At 39.3% G+C, this 25,220-nt stretch overlaps 1 protein-coding gene across 8 annotated transcripts in view; it reads left to right on the top strand.

The window, feature by feature from the left end:
- The window catches only part of Cd44 (CD44 molecule (Indian blood group)), an 85,567-nt gene extending 60,639 nt beyond the window's left edge, over window positions 1-24,928 (top strand). For 2 of the 8 annotated variants that reach the window (XM_042691417.1, XM_042691415.1), the window contains 9 exons: window positions 865-993; window positions 2,455-2,583; window positions 5,068-5,169; window positions 6,907-6,999; window positions 7,887-8,072; window positions 11,451-11,513; window positions 15,199-15,270; window positions 16,498-16,576; window positions 23,920-24,928. In XM_042691417.1, the coding sequence (XP_042547351.1) occupies window positions 865-993; window positions 2,455-2,583; window positions 5,068-5,169; window positions 6,907-6,999; window positions 7,887-8,072; window positions 11,451-11,513; window positions 15,199-15,270; window positions 16,498-16,576; window positions 23,920-24,124 (1,058 nt within the window). In that variant the 3' untranslated portion in view covers window positions 24,125-24,928. The remainder of the gene's footprint in view (window positions 1-864; window positions 994-2,454; window positions 2,584-5,067; window positions 5,170-6,906; window positions 7,000-7,886; window positions 8,073-11,450; window positions 11,514-15,198; window positions 15,271-16,497; window positions 16,577-23,919) is intronic. The other 6 variants (XM_042691421.1, XM_042691419.1, XM_042691422.1 and 3 more) reach the window with 5 other exon arrangements.
- The last annotated feature ends 292 nt before the right edge of the window (window positions 24,929-25,220 follow it).

The following is a 25,220-nucleotide window of genomic DNA, read 5'->3' as shown; positions in this document are numbered from 1 at the left end:
AAATACAGCCAATTTCCCAAGTCACTAAATTAATTTGGATTGGCAAGTTTGTAGCCTCTTATCTTTCCCCTGATGAACCCAACATGTTCTATGCGTTGTTAGAGAGGAAAATGTCAGTGGCTTTCTGATGTTTCCCTACAGATGCCTGATGGAAGTTCATCCCATTCATTTTCATCTTTTTTAAACAGTGGCTGAAAGTTCAGGCCTGTCTTAAACTATTAATATTTATGTAACACCATACTGTTTAGAATAGTTTCTTTTCCACTGAATTATTCTTTAGAAGTGATCCTAGCAATTTTAGATGGTCCTAGACATCACCACATTCTGGGACAGTAGTATTGGGACATCCTTGTCATCCCAGCTTTCATGATGGGCAAATCCATTGCTGAGATGTTTCTGGTGAACATCATTGTAGTCTATGTGACCCATCCAGGAAGTCACCCAGCTATGTGGAGAGTGTCACAAGCTGCTATACAATATACTTCCTTTTCCAGGCCTACTGAAGCTGAGAGATTATATTTTGAGCAAACAGTTCTCTCCTGTGGGGTATGTGAGGTCATAGACTAATAAGATAAGGGTAATTCTGGGAATTCACGTAGTTTATTGCTAACTTTGTGCTTCTCTGGCTACATGATTTTGAGTAAATGAAACTTTTAGTTCCTGACTTTCCCATATAAAAGTTAAAGGACTGGAATATTCTATTTCAGCCTCCTTTTAGAATATCAATTAGCTTTTCTCCTTGTTATCTTCCATTTCTACCTCCTTTTTCCATGTGTCTAGGCCTTTGAAGTAGAAAGAGATATAATATATTTTTGTGTGTGAGAAATGGACAATTATGGCTCATGATTGACATTCTCCTCACAGCCGGGGCAAGTCCTAGTAGTCCCACTGAAGAAACAGCTACCCAGAAAGAACAGTGGTTTGTGAGCAGATGGCACAGGGAATATGCCCAAACACCAAGAGAAGACTCTCATGCAACAGCAGAGACAACTGGTAATGGATGTCTTAACAGGCAAACACAGGTGGAAACTTTCTTTTGAGTTAAATGTTGGGCATTGAGGACACTGAACAGAAGGACATTGGAGGAATTTTTATAAGATACTGGGTTTCTGAATAAATTGTGCTCCAGTGGACACAGAAGCAAACTTTAAATGCTCCTGACAAAGCATCTGACCAGGAATGGCTATAATCACATAAAAGAAACAGGGAACATGGCCTGTGAGTGAATCACTCTCACATCTAGTTGTGGAGCATCTCAGATCCAGTAAGATTGTAACAAGTCTCACTAGATCAGATCTTGTAAAAAAAAAAAAAAAAAAAAGTTCTCTTTGTTTTGTAAAAGCGTTTGCGATATAATGCAAGCCTACCTTTACAAACACAAGGTTTGTAAAAAAAGAATTCTGTCAGAACTCTAGTGCTTAAAAAATAGGTCTGGGCAGTATGCAAACAATGTTATTATTTGGAATTGTGTTTATATCGATTTGGTAAATTTTCCTTGAATATATAGTTATTTTTTCAGATTTGTAGACAAGTCTCCTCTTCTACTTTAGAGTTGTGAGACTGTAGATATTGGACCTAAATCTAGTCATCATCTCTAAGAGATAACAGTTGATAACTTGTCTTTGCAAGCTCCTATGCATGATCCTTTTGCCTTGTGATATAAAAAATGGGATACTCTTTGCTTTGTGGTGAACCTCAATTCTATATTTTTCTTGGTATCACTGGGACATATTTCCACGTTTCCATTTGCACTACAGATTTCAATGTATAGTGTCTTCCCAGTGCATGGCAACTTCTTGGTGAATTTCTAGTAGAACAAAGCATTTGGTGACTGGCTATGTGGTATGATTCTTGGTAGGGGAATACTATTGTAATATTTTCTTCCTACACTTCTCCAATGGCACAGAATGAAGCAAAGGCTCAAGCTACATTCTCATGTCATTATGCCCTAAAATAAATCTCCTTGGTGAAGGTAATGATTCTCATCTATTTCATTCATGCTTTTGTGATGGCATCTAATATCATGTTTATCATCTGGGAAGTTATTACTTGATTTCTTCTGTAAATCACTAATTGCCTACTGCGTATTTTGCTGGGATGTGGTTGTATCAGAGTGATATCATGTATTTGGGCTCTTGTACTTCTTTAGGGGATTGTGGCAGCAGGGTCAAGAATTACTTCTTCATCTGTCCTTCAGGTTCATCTCTGTCCACTGCAGCATTTACTATTGCTTTGCATCCTCTAATTCCCATGCTGATTGCCAAGAAAACGAGCATAAATGAACCCCAAACTGCTAAAATACGTGTCATTTTATGCAAGTTCTTTGCCCTCAATACCAGGAAGTTAGTATCATTATCTTGTGCACAGAATAATTTTTAAAATATCAGTGTATCTATGCCTGGATAAATGTCAATTAACACTTTGATAATTGCTTGAACTGCGCTATTACAACAGCCTCAGCCCACAACAGCCATCCAAGCGAAAGAATGACCACACAGAGTCAAGAGGACAGTTTCCAGACTGACTTCTACAACTCAGTCTCAGATTCCATGGGACCTGGTCACCAAACAGAAGGAAGGATGGGTAATAGCCTCTGAAGTTTATCTATTTATTTCTTAATGCCATGGTTTCAGAATCAACTAAGTGACTATTTTTCTTAGAAATATGCCCATAGTTTTAGGCCAATTTATTTTTTTAAGGAACATAGAGTTCCTTCAAAACTTCACTTTCTTGAAAGGGGTAGAAAAATCTTGCCATTTAGAAGTAATATGTTACAGTGATTTAGAATTTAGGCCATTCCGTCCTTTAATGAATGTTTGTGAATTTAATAGAGGACAACTTTTACATGAGGTGGAACTATTATTTAGGTTTTTTTAAAAATAGCCTTTGTTCTTATTTACTTATAAGCAATCAAGACAGTGAAGGAGAGAGAAAAACTTTACCTATAGTTAGCCAAGAATGGAAAATAGGACCCACTGAATTTATTTGCATACCTTTTATATTTAAGAGGAATTCTTCCTTTATTATATCAGGTAATAATTTACCTGAGAGAAACTTTAAGAACTAGTAGAGTTGGTGTCTGCATTAATAAGTTTAAAAATCCAGGCTTCTTACTTTACTTATGAGCAGATTTTCTTCATCTTTTTTAACAAGATGTTCGGATCCTAGAAATGTAACAATTTGAAAAAGGAAAATAAATAAAAATAGCCAATATAGATCTGAGTTTTCAGTTATATTGAATATATTATTTAGATTTAAATTGCCAAGCATATATATAACACAAATTTTAGTAAATGAGTCCAAAGAACACAATGACTTTGCCTCTTAGTGTTGAATAACTACAAAATTATACCCCAGAGGAATCCAACATTTTCTATACTGTCATTTATTTAGAATTCTCCATTTTACACAAATATTAGTGCCCAGATAACTCTTAAATTCTGCTACTATGCAAGGAATTTTGGAAACAACAAGGCTGTATAATTCATAGTCTGTGTTCTTAGAAAACTTAAAAGGTAGAAGAAAACATTCAACATGGAAGTAAACCTAACAATGTGAGTCAGTAGTTATTGTGAAAGTAATGTTGCCAATAATTTAGTGTTGATAACCCTAAAGAAATTTACTGCACCCTGCATCTTTCAGAGACCACTAGAGAAAGATGATGGGAACTAATTTTTGGAAAGTAGGAAAGATCTACATAGTCAAAGGAAGGAAATGGGAGGAAGGTTCTCTACAAAAGTCTGTAAGGAAGACCTCAAGGGAAGAAAAGTTAAGTCATGAATATGTCAGAGTGAATATATCCAATTATCATAAAGGAAAATGAGTTTGAACGACTGGGTTACTCAAGTGGTACATGCAGACACAATACATATTTTTATGCATATAGCTTCTAAAGCCATGATGATGTCCATGGTAGAAAACCAAGACAGTTAAAATCAAAACAAAAAAACACAAAACAACCCTCAGAATCAACATTAAGTTTGTATATTGAGGAAGAGATGGATGATACAATTGGGTTCAACTATAGAATGACACAATAGTTTTCAAAGGTCTCCTGTCAAAGAAAGATGAAATGTAAGACATTTCCTGGTGGAACACTTATCTGGAGTTGTGTTCTGAGTTAGCTGGCCTTTCTTCTTGGATAGAGTCAGCCACACATTGTTGTCCTAAAGAAATCTTGGTTCTCTTTGATTATACAAAGGCTGCAGTGAAGATTTGGGTGCCCAACGTCCCAGTGCTTTATGTTGGGGTCATTTGAGGCTGAGAAAGTCGCCCCAGAGGCATTAAGGAAGTGGGTGGGTTGACTAAAGCATGGAGCCAAAAATATTGATGGTACTTATGAACTGTTTGGCCTTTATTTCACTTAAGACTTGTTATTTCAGCAGAATAGATCTGCGATAACTATTAAAAACAGCATTTCTAAATACTTCATTGAGATTTCCTCACCAGTCAACACCCCACATGTTAAATTCCAGAGATACACATCATCCTTGTATTTATGAGAAGCATAAGTCAGTAGCAGCTACTGCTTCTTATTTCTTGCCCCTAGGCACTTCCTGTGGCCACCAGCTAGGTAGAATTGGATTGGTGGCTTTGTGTTTTTATTTACATGTCATTTGGGAAGAAAAAAGGACTAAATGAAGGAAAAGGGTTATTAAAAATGTCATTTTTTTTCTTAGTGAGCAAGAGGTGGAAAGAGGTGCACTCTTATTTTCCATGTGTCAGATTGTAGCTAGAAGAAAGTCCCTATGTATGGAAGGGGACAAGTCACAGATAGACTGTGTTTCTGTCTCTCTGTAAGGTTTGGGACTCCTGTTGTGTGCTTGTGTGGCATCCACCTAGACTTAGCAGAAGCAAACAAAAACCAGCCCTTTAAATGAAAGTTAGTTACCTACTCCAACTAGCTTGAAAAAATAATCGATCCCAGTCTAAAGATATACTTTAGTATCTGCTCTTTTTCCCACCCATGCCAAGTTTGAACATAAAAATAACTTGACTCTAGAATCTCACTGACCCCCAGGTAATGGCTCAGGAAATGAAGCAATAACGCTAATTTAATTCCTTCAGATATGGTTTCCAGTCATAATGCAACACTTCAGCCTACTGCAGATCCAAATCCAGATTTGGTGAAAGACTTGGACAGGACAGGACCTGTTTCCATGACAACTCGTAAGGATAATGACACCGCTCCTTTGTTGACCTGTACCCCTGCTTCAGGTCTTGCTCACATTGGCTGATGTTTTTTGGTGATGGGATGCTGCATTCTTTTACTGGGTGACTTAGCTCTGTCCAGAGTGTAAAGCTGTCTTCATTGTCCATACTTCTTTTGGGGTTCTTTAAATTGAACTTCACTTTTATTCTTGGTGTCATACATATTAAATGCATTTATGGGGGATTGAAAAAAGATGTAGAATTCCATTCGATTTTCCTTCTCTAAGCAGTCATGTCAATGTTACTGAAGACCACAGCAAAGTTAACCATTTTTCTGTTTAAACTGATCCTCTCTTTATTATACCTACTCTCCCTCCAGTCAAGTCACAAGAACAAATGCTTTTTTGGTTCTCAAAAGACTTTGGAGGAAGCAGATAATCATAGGCAGTAGTAAAGCCAAATTAGCCTACAGAGGAGGAGCAAAGCACATTGTGAACAACTAACACAAAGTAGTGAGGTCCTTGAACCAAAAAGTGAATCTTGATCAATGTCTCCTTCCATCACTAAACATCTGATAGAAAATGATGTGAAATCTCTAGTAGCCTTAATTTCCACCATATGTGCAAAGATATCCTAGTGATCAGGCTGAATTCATTTATAATTTCTTGGCAGAATATGAAAGAAATCCAGAATGAAGAGGGCCTAATTTCACTGCTACTACACATAATGGGCAGAGTCCTTTATAGAAACCCTTTAGGCAAAGGAAAAAGTCAGCAAGAATGTGTTGTGAGCAATGCAAACAGCACAGTGTTAAGCATCAAAGGAGAGGTAAATAACCCATGAATGGCTTCTGCCAGTGAAGGCCATGTATTTCCATTTTATGTTACTGGAAGCTTTTGTTCTGACTTTGGGGTAGGGATTTGATGAAGGTTTCTCTCCTGATTATGATACTTATGTGGTGGTGGATATGGTTTATGGGTGTGTTTTATGGAGTGCTTGCACCTGCAACTCAAAGGTCAGTATCATTCTTGGAAGAACACAAAAGAAATGAACTCAAAACAGTCAACATGATTTCAAATATGGGCAATGATTCAACCTCAAATTGATATATATCACTAAGGGCCTTGTATCTATCCAGGCAAGCATCTCCTTGGTGCAGCCATGAGAAGCTCTTATCGCAGATGAGATGGTTAAAACAAAAACAAAACAAAACAAAAAACAAAAAAACAACTAACGGTAGAATAAAATGATAAACTTAATAGTTTTTAGAAAACACTCATGTATTTCCTTGTAAAATTTTCATTTGAGTTGCTGGAGCAGGCAGTCTAGATGGCTTTCTTCCTCTTTTGTGGTGACAGGAGGACTACTATAATGTTAGTTTCCTTACAAGTACACTTCTTTCCCTGTGGTTAGGTGTTGTGTTGATAGGAAAACTAAAGACCAAACTTTCCTTTTCCATGTGTTTGTAGTCTCTGGTTTTACTGAGTTGTCTGGGAACGATGCTACAATGTGGTCATGGTGGTTCAGGGGTTCAGGGTGGACGAAGTTTGGCTCTGATTTCTCCTTGGCACTGGTTATGGTGACAGACAAAGGGGCCAATCAGGGGCAAACAGAATTCTTCTGTATATTTCTACCAAATCTCATTCTCCTATGCACTTCTCCATCTGACACACATCAGCCAGATCTTCCTTGTTAGCAGAGAACAGAGACTTATATCATGGCTCCAAATTAACATGGATTTATCCCTCATTGAAGCAGAGCAAAGTCATTCTCAGAGTTTCTCGACACCATCTGGAGATCTGCAAGATGAGAAAGATCACCCAACAGCTTCTACTCCGACACCTAGCAGTAAGGATTATAAAGCCTAGTTCATTTCAGCTATTATTAAAAATCAAGAGATTATGCATGCTTTCTGTGGAATCTTTGGTGCAGTAGATACTGCAGTATCTTTGGGCTGATATGTCAGCTGTCTGTTGTACTGCAACTTTTAATCAAGTGGTGTGTCTGGTGGTGGTCTCTGATTTTTCTCTGCTTTGTAGACTTCTTAGAAGCCATCCTACATTAATTGTAAACTCTATTTCTTAATCTTGAAGATCATATTTCTTAAGCTCTACAACTGGAAGCTTCATTTAAAAACAATGGAGTTTTTACATGTATCTGTAATTGCTGTAAACACTGGGTTGTATTTCTCTTGTTGTATTGCTTGCATTGACAATATTATTTTTCCATTTGTTCTCTGGACCGTAACTCTATGTACAGGTAACTAAGAAGCAGTGCTCTCTTGGCAAAGCAAAGAATAAGTTGATAGCTACAGGTCTTTGAAATCTTGCATTTGCTATTCTAATTTCAGGAAACGGAATTTATGCTTTTTAATCCAATGGTGTGTTTCCTCCATATCACCCAACGTTGGATGTATTGTGAAACCACTGGTGATTTTCTAGTATCTGAGTTGACTTCAAGGTCACAGTTGTAGTGACCTTGAAGATATCTCACCTTAGTGACACCAGCAGGCACTGCAAGAAATCTGTCTTCTGGATAGAAGGATCAACAAAATCTCTTGTGTTAAGTGCTGTCCAGGTGGTGTCTATTGCAAAATATTCCTTTTATTCAACACAGAGTGAGAAATTTTAGTTACTTTGTTCTTGGATAACATGTGGAGAGCTTTTGTGGCAAAGGCACATTCTGATGATAAACACACAGTAGATGGGTTTATCACTGATTCCACCTCCACACAGATAGAAACAATAGCAGAGGTGGAAGAAGAGGTGAAAATCTTCCTGAAGACTCAACTACTCCACTGGAAGGTTATACCACTCCTTATCCACACACAATGGAAAACAGGACCCTCAGCACAGTGACCCCTACTCAGACTGGGGCCTTGGAAGACACTGAAGTTACTGTTGTCGCAGAGCCCTTACCAGGTAATTTAACCATGGGCCATCTGGTTCACGTTGTTACATGGGATATTTTCTATATAGATTGTGATTAGATTACTCCATAGTACAGGAGGTTTTCATCACCATGCATCAATTCTAGTACTAGTAGACTTGGATTTATTTAAGATGAAACAATAACTTTCCATTGGTTACTGTACTTCTCACTTACTTTTGTGACTTGGTTGTTCTGGTAGAGTTTCTTTTGTCTTAATCCTTATTCTGTAATCTATTAAGTTGAAGTTCAACTATCTGAACTGATATTTTGTGGCTCAAAAGAGTTATTATATATTAGCATTTTCATTTGCTTCAACTAATAGATGCTGCTTATTTGGTACTTTTTTAATCCAACAAGTAAATAATCTTCATTGCCCTCGAATTAATCTTTTGCTGGTGGTGGATTGATCAATCTCACTTTTGGGGGTGGGCTGGTAACTAATTTCTGGTTATGAGGTAGTTAAAACTTCAGAATTTAATCTATTATTAATGATTAAGAACTATCTCTTTTATTTTAAGAGATGACTTGCTTAAGTTTATTCCGCTGGTGACTCACCTTCTTAGATAAGCAGTTGTCTCTGCTTGTTCTTTTCTTTGTTTTTCCATTTGTATTGAGAAACTAGCCCTGATAAAGGGGAGCTGGACAGAGCTCAGTCTTGCTGAGAAAGTAGAAACAATGCTCTCCTCCTGGTACTACTTATTCAAGTATTTATTACCACTCAACCACATATCAAATATTCATTTTTGAAAGTATACTTTTATAGCAGAGACCCTCCCTGACCAATCAATAAAGAAGTTCATATATGTGATGTACATATATATATATTTATATCTGTATATAACTGAGAACAGTTGTGAGTCTCATTAACACTGGAATGTCAGTACTGGCTTGTCTCTTTTGGGCTGCCCACCCTGGGCCTTCAATAACCAGTTTAGAAAAAGTACTGACCTCAACAGAACAGACAAGACAAAGCCCCCTTTCACTCCTTAGTGTTTGTTTTTTTTTTTTAACTTAGTATGGCTCTGCTCAACCCTATTAAAAACTCCAAGTATCACTGTTAGTTGGCTTATGAAAGAATGAATCTTAAGAGTGCTCTTGGCAAAATAAGGCCTGTTGTGCAACCTAATGGATTTCAGTTGGAAATGGCAATTTTAATAGTTGCTGTATCCTAGATGGCTTACAGTTCTCCATTATTAGCAAATAAAATGCTTACTACAGAATTAGTGTTCATGAATGCTTCTATAGAGATAGAAGCAAGGTGGTAGTAGGGATAGATTTTTTTTTTCTATGCTTCCATATGAATTTAGTGTTTAGGAAATGATCTTTTTCTCATCCTTGGTTTCTTCCAAACTCAGATGAGCATCTTTCTGCCTCTGTACTTTTCTCAATCTCTATATTCAATGTTAAAAACTAAATCATATAGAATCATGGGGGCAATGTTGGTGGTGGGTTTGGTAATTGGTGATGGTGCTTTGGGAACTCTCAATGGGGCATTCTAGCAACTGCTATTTTCTGTTTTAATCATCAGCTAAGCAACAAAAGCAATCTAGCTCTTTACTATAATTATGAGAGCAGTTACCAGTGATGTGTCTTCACCTGTCCTAATTAGGGAAATGATGATCAGGTGATGGTCACCTGACACTGTATTTTTTTAAATAGACGCTTTCACAGTAACTTTACAAAACCTCATTCTGGAGGACGGGGAATATTATTTGTTTGGTTTTTGTTTTTGTTTTTGTTTTTTTCAGTCCTGGGGCTCTGTCCCTGAGCTTGTTTGTTCCAGGCTAGCACTCTACCACTTGAGCCACAGCTCCACTTCCAACATTTTTTTTGGTCATTAATTGGAGATTTTCCTGCCCAGGCTGGCTTCAAATCATGATCCTACTATCTCAGCCTCCTGAATAGCTAGGATTACAGGCATGAGCCACTGACATCCAGCAGTGTATTTGTTTTTAAAGCTCCAGTATATTTTGAAAACTGGTTTGTGAGCAAGAGAGGAGGCCGGGGGTTTTCATATGCTGAATCCAGCATTTCACTTTTGGGTTTAGATTTTATCAATGAATGAGTTGGTTTCAACCCAGTGCATCCTGATGGTGAGTATTTGAGAAGATGGGATTATATTAACTTGTTGAAAATAAAGACTTAACTTTTGGAAAATATGCACTGGAATTTATTCTAAGACCAACATGCCTGTTATTCACATGCTAGCGTTTTACCAGACCTTTTTCACTTATTTTAGGCTTTTAAGCTTTTTATTTTTTGTTTGTTTGTTTTACTATTTGTTGTTGTTGGTGGTGGTGTTTGTTATTGGGCTTGAACTCTGGGCCTGGGTGCTGTCCCTCAGCTCTGCAGCTCAAGGCTAACGCTCTACCACTTGAGCCACAGCACCATTTCCAGTTTTCTGGTGGTTTATTAGAGATAAGAGTCTCACAGACTTTCTTGCCCCGGCTAGCTTTGAACCATGATCCTCAGATCTCAGCCTCCTGAGTAGCTAGGATTACAGGTGTGAGTGTCCGGTGGTCTCTACCTTATTTAAACACATATTCTTTTATTTCAGAACAATTTCCTGCCTCAGAGAAATCTCTATAAATATCTCACGTCCTAATCCAGAGTACATTTATTTCCAGTAATCACACATTTCATATTCTAATTCTTCTTAAATATTTTTTTTGGCAGTACTTGGATTTGAACTGAAGTCTTTGCATATACGAAGCAGGTGCTTTACCACATGAACCAGACCCAAGCACTTCTGCTGGTTTTTTTCTTTTAGTTATTTTTCAAGTAGAGTCTTATGTTTTTGCCTGGCCTGACTTGGCCTGGATTGTGTTTCTCCTAATTACATCTCCTCTAAGTACCTGGGATGATAGTTATATACTACCATACCCAGCTTTTCCTGTTGAGATGATGTCTCACTAATTTTCTTTTTGGCCTATGCTATCCCCAAACCACAATCTTCCTGATTTCTACTTTTTGTGTCTCTGAGATTATAAGTGTGAACCACCAAGGTTAGTTTATAATCCAATTCTTATGGTCTTTACTTAACTTTATTAATCTAGTTCTGACCTCAAGCCTGCAAAGATATTACAGTATTTTAGTAGCATATTCTTTGCCACAGAACTTGGATTTCTATGGCTTTTGCTGACCAGTTTCCTTCATTCTGATGAAAAGCTCTAGCCCATTCATTCATTGGTGGACTAAACAATGCATAGCAATTAAAATGGACTTATTCCAGTTTCTTTTTGCCATCATTTCTTGGTTACATTTATTTAACAGCAAATGCTTGGTGAGGGGCTTTATGAAGGAAATGGAGACAGCAGCGTGAGTAGAGACAACACAGAGTACTGACCTTCCTTCACCACTCATTACAGGAGATAAGGATGTCGTGGACTCTAGCGGGAGGTCCCACACCACACACGGATCTGAATCAGACGGTGAGTTTGGAACTGCTCTGTCCTTTACGGTTACAGTCGTTGAACCTGACGACTACTAATGAAGCATGAGTCAGTATCTCTAGAGAAGTAGTTGGTGCTTTCTTTGCCTGTATTACAATCCCAGGGAGGGTTTATTGAATCACGTTGCTGGGTCCCACCCCAGAAGGTTCTGATTTGGTAGGTCTAGGGTAGAGTCCAGAGATGTGACTTTCTAATAAATACCCTAGTAATGTTGGACCACTGGGACAGGGACTCCATTTTGTGAACTACTGCTCTGGAGAAAAAAATAGAAAAAAAAAATCTCCTCTCTAAAAGGATCAGGAAGAATTCAAGCAGGGCTTTCCATTTACTATTGCCCTACTCTAAACTGACTAAGAACAGGGGTTTTGAAATAAGAACCCTTGTGTTTTGATCTTACTTCCTTTACATGTAAACTGAACAAGATGTTAAATGAGGCTAAGATTTCTGAGCTAATAAACTTGGGATAATAATTGTCATACAGCATTGTTAAAGACTAGATGATAGACTATGTGCACAGTTCTTAACATAATCCCTGGGCCATGATACAATAGCTAAGAGAATTTGCCTCATGTCAGCAGCTTTAGTCAAAGCACTTTACGTGGATTAAGGTGGAGTGCATGAAACTGCTAGTTCTGTAGCATTGTCAGGTAATTCAGAGTTCATCCAATAAGAACTCATTGAATTATCCTACACGGCCTGTGATAGATTTAAGTAGTACTGTAGTCACCCCCAACATTACAGATGAGGAAACAAAGACTTGGAGAGGGCTCAAGACTCAAATGGGCTCCATACCAAACTGACATGAGCAGTGAGTGGTGGAGCCAGTTTCTCAATAAGAGAGACCTGTTGAGATCTCTCATTGATTGCTTCCCACAAGCATGGTCTAGAGAAAACATTCCATAATGATCATAAATATTGCCAGGATTACATTATTAAATAGACTTGCTGGCCTTGCTTGACTCAGCTCACACTCCTGGATATGTTTCTCCAAACTTTCTGAAAAAGTTTGACATGAAATACATTTGCTTCTGATCTCTCATGCTGTGGATAATGACCATAGTCTCCAGAGCATCACAAATCCAGTAACCCCATACCAACCAACCAATCATTCAAGCCATCTATTATCATCCTTCCCTACATGTACAAGTTTGGGCATATTTAAAATCTGAAGACAGATGTGACATAATAACCCTTTCTATGGGAACACTAAGATGTAGGGTTCAATAGAAATGCTCCTAAAATCCAAATGGAGGCTCAGGCTCACTGGAGTCCTGTGATAGGACACTTGGCCTTTCTTATCTTCAGTTTCCTTATTAGTTAAAAGTCCAGATTACCTGTCTGAGGTCCTTCCTAAAGCACTTGCAAGGAAAACAGCTATCAGGAATGTGATTTTGAAAACACTAGGGAGTTATTGCTAAAAAGATACAGTGTCTAAAACCAGGAGACCTCAGCTACTCTAAGCATGGGCTTTGGATCAGCAGCAGGGATATCACACAGGAACTTGTTGGAAATGCAGAATCATTGATGAACCCAGATATCCTGAGTGAGAAGCTGCATTCTAGCCAAGTCTCTCCTCCCCCACATGGTTTGTAGACAGATTAAGGCTTGAGAAGCTCTGTCCTCCATGGCTTTCCTCACACTGAAGCCCAATGAACTCCATGTACACATCTTAGGTTGGACCTCATCTCCCAATGACATTGCCTAGTCCCCCTCCCTGTCTGCAAAATTTACTTTCCTGACTTGTTCTCCTGCTGGATTTGTGGACGTCTGGAGAGGGGTTTGGGGTGGGATTAAGAGGGGAGTGGATAGGGAGTGGGGAGTGTCTGCTCTCTCCTGTCCACTCTCTTCAGCTTTTGCCAAAAGTGAGAATCAGGCGGGTGGGCATTGATCTCTTTTGTTTGGCTCCTGTGCAGGTGTCTATTGTTCAAAAGGGAGGTTTCATCTTGTACACACACCCAGCTCTTTCCTTGCTGGGAGCGCTTTTTTTTTTTTTTTTGAAAATCAAACTAAGGAGATTATGATCTATTAATGGCCTCCCTTTCAAGTATCAAAGGCTCTTATGAGTCAGGAAAGAGAGAGAGAGGGAGAGAAAGAGAAGACCTGTAAGAGTGATTGTAACTCATAGGTGGTTTCCAAGCCAAAGATCTCCAGTTTAGATGGCCAACATCCATGACTTGTGCAGGCAAAAACCTGCCAATAACCAAGGACCCTCGGAGGAAGGTGAAGAAAGTTCCTTAGACTCCTCCGAGGTTTATGAGGTGAAAGATCAGTAAAAATGGAGTGGGGAATTTTTAAACAGTCAGACTCATGGTAAGAAATAGTTTGCCCCATTTTGAGTTTGAACAATAAGATCAAATAGTATAAACAGGAGTGAAATAACTGTTGTAACCAAGATTCCAGGGGCCACAGTGCAGAATCCACCATTTGACTCTCCAAGGAAAGCTTTAATCAGTTGACCACCCCAAAACACATGTGTCTCTTCCATGGCCTTCATGTTTTCCAGTTTCCTAGGGGAGAGAAAGGATCATGTGGAGGATTTTTTTTTTTTTTTGGTCCGGTCGTGGGGCCTGAACTCTGCGCCTGGGCGCTGTCCCTCAGCTCTTCAGCTCAAGGCTAGTGCTCTACCATTTGAGCCACAGCACCACTTCCCGCTTTTTTTTTCTGCTTATGTGGTGCTGAGCAATTGAACCCAGGGCTTCATGCATGCAAGGCAAGCGCTCTTCCACTGAGCCACCTTCCCAGCCCATGTGGGGATATTTTTAATTTTTGTTCTCAAGTAGTGGAAGAAGCATTAAAAAACAAACATAGCTAGTGAGAGAAAAAGAGAGAGAGGGGAGGGGGGATTTTCAATTTAAGTCTTTCAGCAAGATTCTCTTAAAACACGCTATCTTCCTTATTCTGATAAGCCATGGATGGTTTTGCCTTGTCTTGTAATATTTCCTTCTATTTTGGGTCTTTTTGTTTATTTATTATTATTTTTCCTGTCAGAAAAAAATACGATATGAAAAAAATAATAAAGTAGGGCAATTAAAAAATTAATGTTCATGTTGACTTTATGTGAATATGAAATGTGATTTTTAGATGCACTTTGGGCTTTCTGCAGCATAGGATTGCTTTAGGGATCACACGAAGACACTGGTTTTATAGATTTGGAGCAAAGTCTAAGACTTTTGGGTTGCTAGCAAGCTCCCAGGGAAAGCCTGTGTTGCTGGTCTATGGACCACACTTGCCTAAACTAAACATAGAAGATAATACTATAAAATGATAGGTTCTATTAGCTACTATTTTATAAGTGAGAAAGCTGAGACTTAGACAGGTAACTTGATTCAGTACTCATTGCTACCAACAGGCAGAGTTAGGCCTGGGACCCAGGACTGACCAACTCTAGAATCAAGACATTTGCTCCTGAAAATTCTCTTGTTCCCTGACATAACATAGCATTCCCAGTGCTCATTTTAATCACACTGAGCTTTGTAAGAAGAGGGCAGAGGTGCTATCTGTTACTTAATACTTTACAAATGCCTATGGCTTGCATCTATGAATAGCTTTTCAGTGACGTAGAGTAGATGGTGGTAGTTGGAGGGTGGGCTGGTATGCAGCTTTGGAAGGAACACCTGGCTGTGCATTCCAAACCTGAACTAAGAGATCTTGTTATTTGCCTTAGGACCCTCGAGTGGGAGTCAAGAAGGTGGAGTGAACACAACCTCTGGTCCTATAAGGAAGCCCCAAATTCCAGGTGAGTTTCAAAGTGTGAAATCAAAAAAAGGTTTATTTAAGCTGAGTTTCTCAGAACATTCCAGAAAGGATCAGAAGAGACCCGATCAAATGCACCTTCTCTACCCCTTGAGTCTAAATGGCAAGTTTAAGGAATTGTTGTGCATGGTCTCAAGATAGGAAAGGGTAGAACTGAATGCCCGTTTAGGCCTGTCCCTGACCTGTTTCAAAGAAGGACTGTGTTACTTACTAAAACTTCCGCCCCATATGAGTAAGCATCCACAGGACTCCATGTGGCCCTCGGAATGTCCACAAATGATACATAATTATTACAGAGATTTTCTTGAAAGTACAACTAAACATTTGGAAATATAAATTTGTTATTATCTATCTCACCATCCAGAAACACTGTGCTACCATTTTGAAACACACACACGCACACACACACACACACACACACACACACACATGCACACACACACACACACACACACACACACACACACACACAACTTTTAGACGTAACATGTTTTTTAAGAAATGGGAATATCCCACGCATGCTGTTTGATCAACCTTGCCTGCAGGTTGGCCACAGCTTTCCATATCATTCCATACTTTCTTTTGAGCTGTAGTATTTAATACGATAGAGATACCCTAATTTATCTAATCAGTCTTTTACCATGGAATATTAGGTGGTCTTCAACTGTTATTGTTATAAATAAAACATCCTCACAGCTAATTTTGAGGTTCTATGTATATTAAAACATAGAGCAGATATAGGAAAGGAATGCTTCTTTCAAGAGAAGCATAAATTTCTTTTAATTTATTTAATAATACCAAAGGCATCTACAAGTCTCCACAAGTCATCCAGCACAATTTTGGAACCACATTTCTCCTGGCAGTACTTGAAAATCCTGATCGATGATAAAAGATTTACACAAGAAGCTGTTGTACAAATACCCACAGCAAAAGTGCTCTTTTAGATTGCTCTACCTATTGGCTTGACTTTTTAGTCAAGTCTCTTTTTTTTTTTTAAATTTAATTTAATTTTATTTGTGAACATACTGTACAGAGGAGTTACAGTTACATGGGCAGGATAATATGTACATTTCTTACCAAGCATTTAGTCAAGTCTCTTGTGGTGCTGACTGTGGCTCAAAGGTGGAGCGGGTCAGTTGTACAGTTGTACTCTGCTTTTACGAAGTCTATGTTGGAAGCTCACACATGTCCTTTGGCTCTGTCACACCAGAGTGGCTCATCATCCTGGCATCCCTCCTGGCCCTGGCTTTGATTCTTGCTGTTTGCATTGCCGTCAACAGTCGACGAAGGTAAGAGGAGCCCCCTTGGGGCCTTTAACTTTGAAGGGAATCATGTAACAGGTTTATAGCCTTAATTCTCAGTGTGGCTCCTGCCAGCAGCAGCCATAGCACTAAGGAACTTATCAGATGTGTGTTGTCTCAAACTTGACCCTAAACCTCCTGTATCCAAGTCTGTGTTTTAACAAGGCCCCAAGGATTTGTTAAAAACAAAAATAAACAAAACAAACAAAAAAACAAAAAAACCCTTCTCTACCTCATTCTTTAGAGATGGGCAACATCTATGATTTTTTTAGACCCTTACTTTAAAGTACTGGTTAAACCTCATCGTTCTTAACTTTTTCAGAGTTACTCTCTATTAGACTCTACCTGACAAGGTGAGGGAATGTCTCACTCACCTGGAAGGCACATAAAGTATAAACCCATTCATTGATTCATTAAATAAATATTTACTGAGTGTTTTCATGACTCACAAAATTTTGTATAAAGACTCAAGTCATCATCCTCTTTCGCCTGAGGCCCATGGATCCTTCTAGAAGCCTTACCAGAAGCAAGCATTGGTTCTGTGTTTTGTTTGTTGTCATGACAGTATTCTTGATTCTCTGGAAGCTGTGGTTGAAAGAATTCATGTTGTATCCTTGCAAAAACTTCCTCACAGGAAGCTATAGAAAAATGAAGAACTTTCCTTAGGAAAGTGGATAAAGACAGCTTTCTAGAACTATCAAGAAGGCTGTTTTCATCTCCTTAAAAGCCCCCCACTCCATCTCTCCCTACCTCAACCAAGGCTCATCATTTAATAGTTACTTCTGTGACTAAATATAACTCATTGAGCCATGACCAGGCTCTAGAAGCAATTGTTCATGGAGACAAGTGAAAGGAAATAGAAATTCTAGCAACGGAAGAAATGAATGTTAACTAGAGTACTCCTACAGAGGTTCCTAGTCCAGAGACTTAGATGGATTATTCTTCTCTGACCATGTGCATAGTAACTATTTGTAAATGTCTCTGAAGATTACTTCTTATAAGATTAGAGTTTTTGTTTCCAAGTAAAGGCACCTTTACTGTTTCTCGGAATCATCTCACAAGCCAGAAAATGCCCCTGGTTAGGAGAAATGTAGAGAGAATTATGGACCCTTTGTTGTTTGGTTTGAAAGCAACAAACAATGAATTCCAGCACTGGGCCCAGCTGCTGCAGTCTTCTGTAATGATCTGTCAAAATCAAATAATGCTGTTTGTTTGCTGGTCCTTGGTAATAAAAATGCTATATTAAGTTCAAATAGCTATGGTACTATCTCTGCCTTTTAGAGCATAATAAGAAAATATCAATCATGATTGTTAATCACATAAAGAACAAAAACTAGAGACCTCCTCTGGGCTTCTAAGGACTAAGTAGAAAGAGATTTTTTTTTTCAAGTTGAATTTAAATAACGTGACTTTGGGAAGCCCTTACAAAGAGTCTTTGTATTTTCCTCTGCTTCCTTGTTTTCCCTTGGATTACTTTTGCTCAATTAAATGTGAACCTCCTATTGTTTAAAGTCAGCACTGTTCCAGGTCCTAGTGTATGTCACTTCTGCACCTATAGTTAGTCTATGAGCTTCACACATGCCACCATGAAAACATTGGCGCCTGTGTTTTGGTGCAGGCAAGCTCTCTGGAAGCATCTCAGCTGTCCCCAAGAGAAGTTGGAGCCCGTACATTGTGGCTGCTTAGCTCCCACATCGCTCCCTGTCTCCTCAGCAACAAAGAAGGGGCCTCCTGGCCTCCCTCCACCTCCTCCCAAGACCATCAGTTACCCTAGCAACAAGCAAACAGAGACAGGCAGGATCCAGCACTGGGAGTACCTCACCGTGAAAGTAGCTGTTTGGACGCCATAAATTACTGTGTCCTGATTTGATAATTGAAAACAGATTTGCCAAGCAGCTAAAGGGTGGTTAATGGCTGCACAGTCCCCTCTATGGGTACTGTGTTCCTAAAGCTGACAGCCCATTACTAATCCTCTTAGAGGGTTGGAGACTTTCTGCTCTGAGCCTTCCATTTAATAGAGATTCAGGATCCTATGTGCATCAAAGAAAGTTTGGTTGAAAATGAGGCCTCCAAGAGGGATTCATTTATTCAGCAAACTGCTCTGCCTACCAGGGTTGGCAGGGAAGTAGAGAGGAAAAAAAATGCAAAGCTGTCCCTTCCCTAAAAGAATCTTGAGGTTTAGTGGCAGTGTTATGCCTGCTACATTCCATTCAGTCAGCTACCATTTATTGAGGACATCCTCAGTGCCTGCCATTGGAATTAAGCTGATGATGCTGATATGAGGTTGAATCCAGGGCTTCCATGATGAGGGCTCTGCGAGTCTCCACAGCCTAAAGATGCAGATGGGGTGGGAAACAGTGCCATTATTTCTTCAGCGTTTCCTACCCTTGTCCTAATCCACAATAGTGTTCCTTGATGTGCTTGGTGAAACCAGACTCCTTGAATTACAGCTTCCCAATACAAACTGTACTCAATTTATTCTCCTTAACAGTACATTGTTCTGGAAGTCAATTGGTTGGTAGATCCTGGATGAAGCCCAAGAGAAGCAGCCTTCAGATGCCTTCTCCTTGGAAACTATCTAATATGTCTGGTTAGGAGAAAAGATAGTAGGACCTTGCCAGAAAAGGCTTCAGAACATCAGAATGATTTAAGGATGGCTGTGTAGAACAGAAGCCCTTCCCTATGTCATTTTCATGGATCCATTCAAGGCTCCTGAGCACTCAGAATGTGGCCTGTTCCACTAATGAAGTAAAATTTCCTGCTTGTTCTTTTTTCAAAAAAAAAAAATCTTTTTAAATTTATAGTTCAAGGCCTCTTGTTTGCTAAGCAAGTGCTGTACCATTTGAGCCAGACCCCCAGCCCATGAGAAAGTAAATTTTTTTGCCAGTCCTGGGGCTTGAACTCAGGTCCTGGGCCCTGTCCCTGAGCTTCTGTTGCTCAAGGCTAGTACACTACCACTTGAGCCACAGCACCACTTCTGGCTTTTTCTGTGTATGTGGTACTGAGGAATTGAACCTAGGTCTTCATGCATGATAGGCAGGCACTGTACTGCTAAGCCACATTCCCAGCCCTGAGAAGTGAATTTTCAGTTGCACTGATTTTACTTTTCAGTTTAGTAAGTTTAAATCTCCACATGTGGCTGGTGGCCCCTCTCTTATATGGCACAACTCTAAAACACTATAAAATAAATCCCCTAATAATCTTTAAGGATTACGTCAAATTGGTTGCAATGTTCCAAAAATTTCACCATGCCTTAAAAGTGTATTGTATAGATTTAGACTCCATGTAGCCTGTCCACTCTCTCCTGATGAAGTCCCAGTCTAGTTGTTTATATACTGTGTGATCAGCTGATTCCTAAGATTTAAGGGAAGAGGAACAAAGGCAGGACTTGGTTCCATGAGGATCTCTAGTCTTTGGAATCAGAAAATCTAAGTCAGGATTTTAGTGGTGAGTAAGTAGAAGTGCAGCTTTGGTCCTACTGTCAGGTTCCTGGATGAAAGCGTTGGGATGAATGTGAGAAGCCTCTTCAGCTCTCTTATTCCTTCTTCATTCCTATAACTAAGAAAAAGGCGCCAATCAGAACTTGTTCTTTTAAGAGTCCTTACCAGGCTGGAATGTAGCTCAGTGGCAGTGTTTGCCTAGCAAATGCAACATCCTGGGTTCCATCCATTACTAAAATAAGAAAAGAAAAAAAAAGTTCTTAGCAAATGCCTACAGCACTCAATAGTGGATAGTTATTGATAAGAACAGTCGTATTCACTTGAAAGAACACAGATAATGGAGACATAGAAATCCAAAGGGAAATGGGGTAACCCAGAGGTCAAGTGCAATAATCCTACATCCTACAGGTCTAGTGTTCTCCACTTGCAAAATCAGCTTCATTTAGATTAATAACATTAATCCCCACCTCACTGCATGCACAGACATATTTTTATGCTTACAAATCACTTTTCCATAATCTTTCATCCCACGTCTCAACCACTCCAGTGGGTAGGCTAATAGGTATTACTTTAATTAGGCAACTTTCCTCCAAAGAACACATTTGAGATGTTGGAATAATATGAGCAGTATTCTACTTCAAGCCTTTTACGTCATTGGCATAGTGTATCACACAAGGCAAGTGGAGACAATCAGAGGAAACCAGTAAAGTCCATAGCATGGACTTCACACACACACACACACACACACACACACACACACACGTGTATATAATCTATTATATATAAATATATTTGCACACATAAATATGTAAGCATAAATATATCAATGAGTGTGTGTGTGTATATATATATATATATATATATATATATGAATGTATATATAATGTGCATGCGTGCACCAGTACTAGGACCTCAGCACTGTCCTTTAGCCTGTTGTGCTCAAGGCTGGCACTCTACCACTTTTAGCCACAGCTCTACTTCCAGCCTTTTGCTGCTTAAAGATAAGAATCTCAGGGATTGGGAATGTGGTTTACTGGTAAAGTGCTTGCCTAGCATGCATGAAGCCCTGGGTTTGATTCCTCAGTGCCACATAAACAGAAAAGGCCAGAATTGGTGCTGTGACTCAAGTGGTAGAGTGCTAGCCTTGAGCACAGAGAGAGGCTCAGGGACAGTGCCCAGGCTCTTAAGTTCAAGCCCCAGGACTGACAAAAGAAAGAAAGAAAGAAAGCAATAAAGTAATAAAAAAAAGATACAAATCTCACAGATTTTTTTTTTCCTCTCAGGCTGGCTTTGAACTCTGTTCCTCAGATTTCAGCCTCCTGAATAGCTAGGATTACAGGTGTGAGACACCTGTGCCCAGTGCAGCCAGTACTTCTTAATGCTTGCTATCTTCCAGATACTGTTCTAAATGTTTGTCCAAGACCTTAGTTCCCTAGCCCACATTATTCATAATTTCACCTAATAGTAATAATACTCATTTATTAAGGTCTAAGCTCTGTTTCAAGGGCTTTTCACCATCCTATGAGACTGATACTTTTCTTTCTTTCTTTCTTTCTTTCTTTCTTTCTTTCTTTCTTTCTTTCTTTCTTTCTTTCTTTCTTTCTTCCTTCCTTCCTTCCTTCCTTCCTTCCTTCCTTCCTTCCTTCTTTCTTTCTTTCTTTCTTTCTTTCTTTCTTTCTTTCTTTCTTTCTTCCTTTCTTTCTTTCTTTCTTTCTTTTTAAAACTGGTCTTGAGCCTTGGACTCTGGGCCTGGGCCTTGTCCCTAAGCTCCTTTTGCTCAAGGCTAGTGCTGTTCTACCACTTGAACTACAGCAGCATTTCTGGCTTTTTCTGTGATTAATTGGAGGTAGGAGTCTCAGGGACTTTCCTTCCCTGAGCTGGCTTGAACCGTGATCCTCAGATCTAAGCCTCCTGAGTATCTACGATTATAAGCATGAACCCCCAGCACCAGGCTTGAGACGGATACTCCTAATAGCCCAATTTTGCCAGTACGAAAATTGCATGTCAGAGAAGTAAAATGAGTTGTTCTAGGTCACACAGCTGTAAGGTCTCAAAATCAAACTTTACAAGGCAAAGTCTCTGCTCTTGTCCATGCACCCTGCTGTCTGTTTATGGAGGCTTCATCAATATTTACAGCATATATAAATTTACTCCATAATTGAAGCATCTTTTCTTCTACCTTTCCCCCAACCTATGCCAGAGGATACAGGATCTACCTCCTGTTGAGGCTGTGTAATTTCTACTTCCCCAAACAAGAGCTTAAAGTTTATTGCTTTGGCAATCCTACAGGGAATGGCCCGTGAGCATGAATAATAGAGGCTTTGTCTATACGACTCCAAATATCCAGCGGCAAAGTGAACAATTCCAACTTCAAACTGTTTCCAAGCCTCCAGATGGTCCACAGCATTGCTAGAGCTGGACAGTGTCTTCCTGGGCATTTGGTCATAGAGCTCTAGATCTGAATTTTAACTCTGTCATTCTTATCTCCTGTGTGACCTCAGTTTCTCTGGGCCTCAGTTTCCATTATTGTAAAATGGAATAATAGCTTCCTTGTAGGATTATTGCTAAGATTGTCAGCTTAAGGATTATTTATACAGTGTCTAGAATTCAGGAAGTGGTTAACAAATGCTGGTCCACATTCTATCTTCTGCAGCTCACTTGTAGTTGTTAAGTTGTATGACTTTGCTTCCCATTCAGTGTAATCTAATTGCAATGTATGCAGTAGTGGTCATGTTATAGGAAATAGGAAGTATTGTGTCAGGTTGGAAGAATCGAGCAAACACTATCCTATCAATATTCAAGATAAGACCAAAGTCATGCTCCATTTTGGAAGACCTTCTTTGAATCTTGAGTAATGTTACCAAGAAACCTTGAAGCAACAGTGACTTAGGCTCTGTTACATTGTTAGCTCCTATGTCAAGCTGTACAAAAGTTTACCAATGTTATGGAAAAATCAATATGGCTTTCCCCTTCCAGAACAATGTTGTTTTATTCTTTTCTGTCTGTGTGGGAATAATACTGACAAAAGTGTTGAATAAGAGAGGAAGTTGTGGGACTTTGTTGAATACACATATCAGAATGATTTACTATCCTCATGGTGAATGGTTTATCTCAGTCTTCAGAAACTACCAAAGTGCTTACAAGAAGCAAATATTTCCACTTCTCAGTATGGTAGAAAGAGAATGAGAAGCTGGGAGTCAGACAGACCAGGGTTTCAATCTTGACTTTTTTTTATTGCTTGTTCAATGACTTAAGAGTATTATTGAATTTTCTAATGCCCAAGATCTTTTCATTTGTAATAAGGAGATAATATCAGCACTGGATTCCCAGAGTTGTGATTACTGACTCTTGAACTTGATCGTGTGCCTTCTGAGGACCTCAGATCTTGGGTGTTACCCCAAGAGGTTTCTGATTCAATTGGTCTGGAGTGAGGCTGAAAATTCACATTTCTAACAAGTTCCCAGATGCTATTTTTTTTCCTCATGGTACAAGTACCTCACTTACACAAGGGTCAGTTGTCACGAGTCAATTAGCAGAAAGTATAGAAGGTACCTAACTCTGCTTGGCACATATGAAGGTCATGTTAGACAGTAATGATGATTGCCACAATGAAGAAGATGGTGATGATCATGATGATGTCTCTGAACCCTTTCTCATTTTTTTTTTGTGGGGGGGAGTCAGTAATGTGGCCTGAATCTGGGCCTGGGCATTGTCCCTCAGCTGTTCAGCTCAAGAATAACACTCTACCACTTGAGCCACAGCACCACTTCCAGTTTTTTCTGCATATGTGGTGCTGAGGAATCAAATCCAGGGCCTCATGCACTCTACCACTGAGCCACCTTCCCAGCCCAACTGCACCCTTTCTCATACAATGTTTTTAAAAATTAATAGGTGTGGACAGAAGAAAAAGCTGGTGATCAACAATGGTAATGGGACCGTGGAGGACAGAAAGCCAAGTGGACTCAATGGAGATGCCAGCAAGTCTCAGGAAATGGTGCATTTGGTGAACAAGGAGTCATCGGAAACCCCAGATCAGTTTACAACAACTGATGAAACACAGAACCTGCAGAATGCGGATGAGAAGATTGGGGTGTAACATCTCTGCCGTGATTTTGGAAAGAAAACATAGTTGGAGATAAAACTATTACAGGGAACTGGGACACTTAACAGATGCAATGTGCTACTGATTGTTTTATTGGGGGATTTTTTTTAGCATAAAATTTTCTACTCCTTTTTGTTTTCTTGTATTTTTTTTTTCCCCCTAAAGTCAGGTCCAATTTATAAAAAACAAAACAAAAAAACAAAAACAAAAAAAACATTGCTTTCTGAAATGAGAGCCCAAACAATTATCCACAAGAATTTGACTGTTCCAGTTCCCACCTGGAGGCCTTGCTCACCTTGTGGTATGCTAAGAATGCCTTCTAACAAATGATACATGTACATGTTCCTGATCCCAGTATCTCCCTACCCTACCTTTCGGGTCATAGCTACCTGCTAAGATGGCTAAGTTCTTGCTAAGTTCCCCAGAACTAAGAGGGATTGATCCCTGGGAGGAAATTTGAATGGGTCCATATTGCCTCTCCAGCAGCTCCATCCCTGGACATTGCTTTCCAGTGGGGGATGGGATCAGAGCATACACAGAGTGTAATGGTACAACCTCTCTCTTAGATACTCCTAGGAAATTTCAGATGCATCTGGGAGACATCCAAAGGGTAAAGCTATTTATCTGTAGTAAGCTATTTATCTGTGTGGTTTTTTTTTTTTTTTTTTTTTGGAAATATTAAGCCCTGAAAGCCCTTTGATCAATATATGATTGTTGTTTTTTTTTAGGTTATTTTGTCAGAGGCATAAAAAGGTTTAACCTGATTCATAATAAACATCTGTATGTCTTCCATTGTAACCTTTTGTGCTGTGATTCTTCACACGTACCCATGTACCTTCACATGTACCCAGCAGAAGCTGGGTCTCCATAACTCATGAGAATGATTGAGAATGGTCATCCATTCATCTCAGAGCTCTGGTGCCACACTCAGACTCACATAGCCAAAGCTCACCAAAGACAAAGAACAGAAGCACTATTTTATTTCTACGACTGTCCAAAGGCTTTCTTTCCTATTCTAGTTCAGAATTTTGAGTGGAGGGCTGGGAAGGTGGCTCAGTGGTAGAGCGCTTGCCTTGCATGCCTGAGGCCC

This window comes from Dipodomys spectabilis, unplaced genomic scaffold (genome assembly GCF_019054845.1).
Source record: "Dipodomys spectabilis isolate Male_0828 unplaced genomic scaffold, ASM1905484v1 ptg000145l, whole genome shotgun sequence".
Lineage (NCBI taxonomy): Eukaryota > Metazoa > Chordata > Mammalia > Rodentia > Heteromyidae > Dipodomys > Dipodomys spectabilis.
This window is presented reverse-complemented; position numbering and strand designations above follow the sequence as displayed.